This window comes from Phoxinus phoxinus, assembly GCF_949152265.1.
Source record: "Phoxinus phoxinus genome assembly, chromosome: 1".
NCBI lineage: Eukaryota > Metazoa > Chordata > Actinopteri > Cypriniformes > Leuciscidae > Phoxinus > Phoxinus phoxinus.
In genome coordinates, this window is record NC_136876.1 from 37,842,172 (window position 1) to 37,850,448 (window position 8,277).

The following is an 8,277-nucleotide window of genomic DNA, read 5'->3' on the forward strand; positions in this document are numbered from 1 at the left end:
TGATCAATTGGTTACAAGGTAGTTTGTGACGTCAGAAAAACCAGCGATTTCAACCCGCGTTTTTTAGACGGTCTTTGGTTGCTGTTTTAATGAGAAAATACAGCAATACTGTTGACAATTGGTGGAATTATGAAGTGACTTATTTATAATATATTTTATTATATTTATATTTTCAATGCGCTAAAATGAGAATAACCATAATAAAATTCATAAAATGGAAAGATCCTGCTTTAAACTCCAAAACACAATGAAAGGTTCTTAAGTTATCCAAGTGTCTGAAAGGGTTAAAGGACAATCAATCATGCAATGTAACCTGTTTGTCCATATTTGGTTATCGTCCGGAAAAAAATACACGTATGAGAGACGCTTTAATTGTTGTTGGTTTTATTGATTGCGTCTGATATTTTATTTTTCATTATTTGAGGTAGCCCCTGAATGATGATTTTATCTGTATTTATCAGCGATGGCTGCAGACACAGCCGCAAGAAACTTGTCCACGGCCACGTGCACTTCTGCGGTGAAGTCAACGGGGAAATGAACTGCAAGAGTCACGAGGATGTTATGGGACAGAATCTGAAAAAAAGAACAAGAAAGGAACAATTAATACGCTATGAATTAATAATCCACATTTTATTTCACATCTTGAATGTCTCCTTTTGATGAAACTCAAGAGTGCTTTATGATTTGTGTGTCAGATTATTTTAACACCCTAAATAATGTAGGCTACACTCAAGTGAAAGGATTGAAACACTGTAGAAATCATTTCACCTTGAAGTTTACAGGGTCAATGCGGAACTTGGTCGCATGGAGATCACTCAAGGTGCTCAATCCACCAGTTAGATCATCCATTTTGCCCACAGCATCAGTGATGGCTGACATCACAGTTTTGCCGTGTTTCTTCACTTGAGGAGAGTCGAGAGAAAAATCAGACCAGTCAGAAAAATATATTTTAGTCTGAGGGTAGACAATGAGCATTCTGTGGGAAGGAGAAAAATCCGTTATTTGCTTTGGCAAAACTCTTTGACATTGATTTACTTGGTGTCAAAAAATAAATAAATTCAAATGTAGATCTCTTACCTTGCCAGAGCTTCTTGTCCTATGGCGTCGGCCTGACCAGAGATTTTACCCCAGAAGGCCTTGACAAAGGCTTTATCCTTAGCTGTCAGACTCATTTCTCGATTCTTTCCACTTCGGTAGTACAAGAAAAGTTTTAGTTGAAGGATAAGGGGTCTTTTTTATAATGCGCAGTTCTGCCACACCCAACAGCCCATCAGCTCCACCTATCAGACTTCAGCCAACAATTGCAGACGAATTTTGTCAATTCATTTCAACATTCATTAAAAAACAAAAAACAGTGAATATCTTTATCCATTTATGATAGAGAAAGAGAGAGAAAAAAGAAAAGAAAATGTAGGCTATATTAGCCTAATCTGCATCATCTCTCTAAACAGCCATGTAAATTACCAGAATCCTAAACAATATATTGAATGGAAAAAAACGTTACTGTCCCTGCTTTATTTTTTATTTTATTTTACTAAATTAACAGATTTATCTGAACATTTTATATTCAGTCTGCTGTGTTTCCATGTAACAGTTGCTTCCTTATTTTTTTAAGTAGGCTACAATCAACTTGGATGTATAAGTTATTATTTTAAGTTAAATTACATTAAACTTTTAGAAAATTAGTTGAATATTGTACCTATAACAAAAAACGTGAAAATTGCTCCAATTATTTTGACGAGTTAAAGCAATGTAATAACATGTGTTATACTGTCATATGTAAAACTTGTTTTAGAGTGTATGAGAGATGCTTCGGGGTTTTTTGGGGACACCAAATGACACCTAAAAGGGTGGGGCAAATAAAAAAAGAACAGGACATCCACGGTTATCAAGATTAAACAAATTAAGAACATTTTGAAATGGGAGGAACGGGTCTGAGTGTCCAGATAAAGCATGAGCTGGCACTCGTTCGAATTAAAAACTTCCATTAGATGTTGAATGTGTTAATTTTATTTAATTTAACGTTAATTTAATATTAATAATTTACATAGCCTACCTGAGCTTTTCCCCTATACGCCATCCACTTTGTTAATGTGACTCATGTGCCTGGTGTTTTTTTTAAGCATAATTATGTTATAGCAGCTATTGTTTTCAATATTTTCTGGGTATGTAATTAGACAAATTACAACATAAAGCCTTGGTTAGATTTTGGATCTTACGCACAAGAAATAAACACAAGACGACAAACGTGATTTTGATGATTGAATCCATATTTATTTTGAGATGTACGAAATGGGTTCAAATGGGTTCAATCTAAGTTCGCAGTTTCAGATCAAAATGTAGCCTAACTAACTAGGATCGGATCCAAGTACGAATGGGTACCACACCAATCAGTCTCGGCGCCTGGTGTGGGGCGGAGAGTGAGAGTATAAATAAAAACTCCTCGCACATCTATCTATCTATCTATGTTCAGCATTCACACTTGTTGAAAAAAAAGGAAAGAGATAATCACAATGGTGGAGTGGTCAGATTCCGAGCGCAAAACTATTGCGAGTGTCTGGGGCAAAATCAACGTCGGTGAAATCGGACCCCAGTCTCTGGCAAGGTAATGCGAAAGCTTGTCAAACATTATACACAACACGTCGTTCATTTAATTATGTATTTTGAAAAGAGTTTGGATTTATAGAGATATTTCCATTCCTTCATATGACAGATTGCTGATTGTATATCCCTGGACTCAGAGGTATTTCGGGACCTTTGGAGACCTATCCAATGCAGCTGCAATCCAGGGCAATCCCAAAGTGGCAGCACATGGTAAAACTGTGCTAAATGCGTTGGACAAAGCCGTGAAGAACTTGGACAACATCAAAGCCACTTACGCCCAACTCAGCCTGCTGCACTTCGAGAAACTCAACGTCGATCCAGGCAACTTCAAGGTAAATGTTTTATTTAAAAAATGTAATATAAGCGTATTAATAAGGATACCACAGACTGTTGTTGCCTAACAAATGCGCGTTTTCTTGACTCACGCAGCTGTTGGCCAATTGCCTCACCATTGTCGCTGCGACCGCATTTGGACCCGCTTTCACCCCTGCAGTTCAGGCCACCTGGCAGAAGCTCCTGTCTGTAGTTGTGTCCGCTCTCAGCAGCCGATACTACTGAAGTCCTGCTCGAGATCTCTGCCTCAATTTAATGATGATTCGATGCATTAAAGCGTTGAAAAAGTATAGCCTATAAATAAAGGAATCAAACAAGGGCTGGATTGTGAGTCTTTTTATTCAAGTGAATTACTTCAGCATGCAACACAATTATAAGGTATTTGAGTATCAACATTTCTCTCCAAAATGAACAAAACTGTTGCCATCATATTCAGCATTACCAGGAATAGCTGTTCACCTTGCAATTGTTATGGAGTAGGCCTTATATTATTTTTGGGGTCAAAATACTCTTAATTTGCTCACAACAAGCAAGACTTTCAAGACGGTATGTGCACAGTATTGGCCTATGGTTCAGAGTTCTTGTAGCCTCAGGTTATGGCATGAGAGATGTTTGGCAACTATAGAATGTATTAGTCCCTCTCATAATTCTGTCATTATCCTACAGTATTTTCTGGTATTTTTTACTTGTTTATTATTTTACAATCATTTTGGCACCAGTTTCAGAACCATGATGTAATTTTCCAAAAATGTTGACACAACTCAAAACAGTCATAACTTGTAACACAACTTGTCCGATGTTCAAAACTCTGCATTGTGCATTCATATCTTTAAAGATGCCTTGCACTTGCAGAATCTTGAAATATCAGGAACATTACTTTAGCCATCTGTACTGTATTGTCTCCAGGCAACATAGACATAAATTTTTGTTTATTTTTAATAAAATGAGACACCCATTTATTGGTCAAACCTATCTCAAGGGAGAAGAACTCAAATACTAATCAATGAAAGTGCAAAAAATTGGTCACATTACCCACAAGGGTCCATTTTGTGTCTTGCTTCAGCACAAATGCACAGATCACATGGCTCCATATTTTCCCCTATGAAAAGTGAATTTTTCACTTATTTGCATCCAGTTAATCACCCACAAAAAAATAGTCACCTTCATTGGTAAGTAAAGAAGTATTTTCAGGAACTTTATATTATATATCATCAAGTGTTTAAAAGGACATGACATAGAAGTTCACCAGCATGCAGTTTCTGGGGTAGACCGGATCTTTTGAGTGTCCTCAGGTAACATAGGCGCTGCTGGGCTTTTCCCACCACTGTGGAGATGTGAGTGGTCCAGTTGAGCACCTCTGTGATTTGTACCCCCAGATATCGCATCATCTGTCGATCTGTTTTCCTTGTAAGCAAACTGCAGCTGGTCCATGTTTGCAGTGTAAAGTTCCTAATGTGTGAGAGGATCAGTCTCTCTCAGCATTTAGCTGGGGGTGAGTGCCACTGTCATAGTCGTTGTGGCAAGTGATCACAGACTGTTTGGGAATTGGGATGATGGTTGATAAAACAGGCTGGTACTATTACAGAGGACAGGGAGAGATCCAGTCAGCTCAGACCTCAGTCAGCTGATCGGCACAGTCCCTCAGAAGACGTCCCGGCTCACCGTCTGGTCCTGCTGCTTTGCGAGGGTTGATGGTGCGTAAGGTGCATCTCACCTCATGTGTTGTTACCAGTGCTGTGCTTCCCTCATGTGACAGGGCTGGCATCACTGTTCTTTTGTTGTCCCTGTCAAACCTGGCAAAGAAGCTGTTCAGCTCCTCTGCTAATGCTGGCTCACTGTTGCAGGGTCTGGAGTCTTCCCCCTGTAATTAGAGGTGAGGGTGAGGATGAAGTGTATTACAGTGATGAGGAAGATGGGGTCATAGTGACATAGTGAATACTGCAGGGAGAGGGTGAGAGCAAAGATGGAGATGAGGATGAATATAACTTGATGGTTTGGTAATACTTGTGTTCCACTATGATACAATGTTGCCTGAGAGCAACAGCTGGATATGAACGGTTACGTTTTATTAAATATGAAATTTATAATACATTAAAAACTGGATACATGTTGTTCAAGTCACTGGTTAAATACATTTATGTTTTCAATAAAGATATTTATTTTTTCAAAGTGAAAATGTCAAATGTTTCAATTTGTCCGTTGAGGTATAATGTTGCCTTGAGGCAACAGACTTTTAAAACTTAAAGGAACCGTATGTAAGATTGTGGCCAAAACTGTACGGCAATCACTTTAAAATGACTGTAGAGCGGTGTATCCCCTCCCCCTCCCCCCTGACTCGAGGTTGCCAGATAGGCTGCAGGATCCAGCAGGAACGTAGGCTGCTACAAGGAGCTTCCAATGGCAAGACTAGAGCAGAGCTGGCAACCCGGATGCCGAAACACTACTGACTTCGTGATTGGTAGATAGGTGGAGGGTGGCGCATCAGGCCAAAACACAACAGGACAACATCTACATCAGTTGAGGGCTGCAACTTCACTTTTAAATGACAATATCCTGGCCGGACTAATGTTGTCAGTGATATAAGTATTTGAAATGAACATGATTTGTTAATGTCTACTGACATATCAGGGCCATTTTATGATTAATTGAAATACATTTCTTACATACATAGTTTTTTAAAAATTGTTATGTATAAATACACACATATTCATGTATATATTTAAGAAATATTTGCATTTATATACTGTATATACATTTATATAATTTATATTATGTATAAATATAACCTATTTTTCTTAAATATATACATGATTGTGTGTTTTTTTTATATATAAAAATAATTATACACAGTACACACACATATATTATGTAAACATAAACTTTTATTTTGGATGCGATTAATCACGATTAATCTTTTGACATCCCTAATATATATATTAGGGTGACCAGATGTCCCGAAAAATTCGGGACAGTCCCGAAATCTGAGCTGTTGTCCCGAATCCCGAATCCGGCCCTAATTGTCCCGAAAATTATACTTATACAAAATCTTGAATAGAACTTGTATGATAAAACATTAAAAACTGTCCGTGGAGGTTGAGTTTCTTTTTATCTTACAAAAAAATAAACAAAAACAGATGCCGCAGCCAAAAGCAGCCAGTGTATTATGATATATGAGCCAGCCCCCGCCGGCCGGCGGCTCATTGGCTGCGGGCTGCGGCATCTTTTTTTGTTTTCTTTTATTTCTAAGATACCGAAGGCGCGAATTTAGATATGCATAATGCATCACTTCAATCTTTAGATGCTAATAAAACAATTTTAACTCAAATTAATGTTTCATTATGTTTAATTTATTTGACAAGTAATTTTATATCGTTTGACCAGCAGGCGTCACCAGCGCGCGGTGTTTACAAATTTTTTTTTTAACAACCGGTATCTAACAACAACAATACCCAAGCCCGTAGCACCTCCTAGTGGCGAGTGGAGCTTACTGCAATAATCATTAAAATCACATCACAGGGATCATTCTGTGATATTGTTGCGTCTTATTTTAAAAGCTTAATGCTCGATATTCACTGTCATTATATAGACAAGAGCAAGCATTTTTTAAACAAAAATTCTAATTTTGGGGTTCAAAAAAGAAAAAAGAGGGCATACGTCATAATATGAACACCAGTGTGATCAAATTATGACTTCATTTTCATTTTAGGGTGAACTATCCAGGGAGTAGGGAGCATACAACATATGTGTAGGATATCCTGACTCAGTCAGCTTTAGAAGAAGAAAAAACGTTTTGGGGCAACTCTTCATGGACAATAGTAGGCTATTTAGGCTACTTTTTAAGTAACCGATATGAATAATTCAAACAGCATAAGTAGGCTACTTGTGTATTATGTCAGTATTTGTAGCCTATATGGATTCATATTATGGATTGCATAATTACAAATGTAAAACAATATAATTTATCAATCAATCAATCAATCATTTATTTATATAGCACATTTAAACACAACCGAGGTTGACCAAAGTGCTTCACAAGCAATCAAAGAAACACAGTAGATTAGAACAAGTAAAACAGATACAGCATGCATAAATAATACAAAAAAGAATAATACAAAATAATAATACAAAAAATAGTTAGAGCTGAAAGGCATTTAAAATGTATCAGGGATTTTTTTTTAAACTAAACCTAAGGTTATTTATTTATTTATGCATGCATGCAGACATACGCGGAACCATAGATATTATATAGAGACTAGATGCCCTATTGGCCGCTGGGCACCGAGAAATACGGCGGCCATCTTAAACCGGTCGTACTCCTAGTTTCGTTGCTTAGCAGCAGTTAGATTCCAGAGCACTGTGGAGCATTTTCCTGTTCTAATCGGCGGACCATCGCAATATTCTCGAGGTCGGACATCCGGGACTTTTACTCCCATAATGCACTGCGCGCGCATAGCAACGCGGCGAAGGGTAAAACAAACGAGCGCCTGCCATTAAGCAACATGAAGCGGAAGACAAACGAGCGCAAATCCTTCGGCAAATCATGCCCAAAAAGTGTTCTGTTGTTGTCTATATACTGATAAGACATTCTGTTATAGAAGAAGAAGATCTGATCTGCAAAAATCATGTGGCTCGCAAGGTCTCTCACCCTTTAACGTTACCAAACCATCGATGAAACAATTAAGACACATCAACAGAGATCGGCTCTCTGCAGAAAAAGCAACCAATTACAATTCCCTTGTTGTAGCCTAGTACAGCCTACTGAAGTTAATGAAAAGTTTATGATAATATTAATATTAAAGTTGTACCGGCAAAAGTGCGTGTTCAGTGCTGTTCGCGAGTGTCACGAGTCACCACAGCAATCAGCTAACCACTTATGTTTCTGGTAACCTAACGTTACAGCTCCTGCACTGGGATTCAAGCTGGTTAAAAACATTCTAGAACAGCGGCGAAAATGTAAAAGTAGGCTTTATAAATTTTAATAAATAATTTTATTGAAACGGGTACTTTTACTGCGCAAAGAGACATTTCACCCGCTGACCGCTGGTACTTTCACTTTTGCCTCAGAGACCCTTTATGTCCTATAAATGTGTCGTAATAATCCGCGCAGATTTCAGTTGACGATTCTGTTTAAAGTTATTAATAACAAAACATGAATTAATGAGAAAGAGAACAGGATGTGCTTTATAGTGAAAATAAATATTAAAAGCGCGATAAGTCGCGAAAGAGAACTGAACTCTACTGACAGGACGCTGCGCGCGCGCTCCGACCGCAACACGGACAAGCAAGCACAGTAGCCTTTGTTTTCGGTTGCACGCCTAAACGGCCAAATAAACACAGAAA

At 38.0% G+C, this 8,277-nt stretch overlaps 2 protein-coding genes across 2 annotated transcripts; one reads left to right on the forward strand and one right to left on the reverse strand.

Annotated features, from left to right (window-relative positions):
* Positions 1–367: 367 nt before the first annotated feature.
* On the reverse strand, positions 368–1,283 carry hbaa2 (hemoglobin, alpha adult 2). The gene is made up of 3 exons (XM_079610762.1): positions 1,078–1,283; positions 769–976; positions 368–573 (listed from the first exon to the last, which is right to left on the reverse strand). Exons 1-3 carry the CDS (start codon positions 1,170–1,172, stop codon positions 445–447), a joined length of 432 nt encoding a protein of 143 aa, XP_079466888.1. The 5' UTR covers positions 1,173–1,283; the 3' UTR covers positions 368–444.
* Positions 1,284–2,381: 1,098 nt separating this feature from the next.
* hbba2 (hemoglobin, beta adult 2) lies at positions 2,382–3,256 on the forward strand. The gene is made up of 3 exons (XM_079610703.1): positions 2,382–2,605; positions 2,714–2,936; positions 3,034–3,256. The coding sequence occupies exons 1-3, from the start codon at positions 2,514–2,516 to the stop codon at positions 3,160–3,162; spliced, it is 444 nt and encodes a 147-aa protein (XP_079466829.1). The 5' UTR covers positions 2,382–2,513; the 3' UTR covers positions 3,163–3,256.
* The last annotated feature ends 5,021 nt before the right edge of the window (positions 3,257–8,277 follow it).

Excerpts from the sequence above, each read along its gene's own strand:
- hbaa2 (XM_079610762.1), bottom strand. The coding sequence starts at position 1,172 with ATGAGTCTGACAGCTAAGGATAAAGCCTTTGTCAAGGCCTTCTGGGGT. Across the intron at positions 977-1,077 it reads GGACAAGAAGCTCTGGCAAG|AATGCTCATTGTCTACCCTC; the intron begins GTAAGAGATCTA and ends TCCTTCCCACAG. Across the intron at positions 574-768 it reads TTGACCCTGTAAACTTCAAG|ATTCTGTCCCATAACATCCT; the intron begins GTGAAATGATTT and ends TCTTTTTTTCAG.
- hbba2 (XM_079610703.1), top strand. The coding sequence starts at position 2,514 with ATGGTGGAGTGGTCAGATTCCGAGCGCAAAACTATTGCGAGTGTCTGG. Across the intron at positions 2,606-2,713 it reads GGACCCCAGTCTCTGGCAAG|ATTGCTGATTGTATATCCCT; the intron begins GTAATGCGAAAG and ends TTCATATGACAG. Across the intron at positions 2,937-3,033 it reads TCGATCCAGGCAACTTCAAG|CTGTTGGCCAATTGCCTCAC; the intron begins GTAAATGTTTTA and ends TGACTCACGCAG.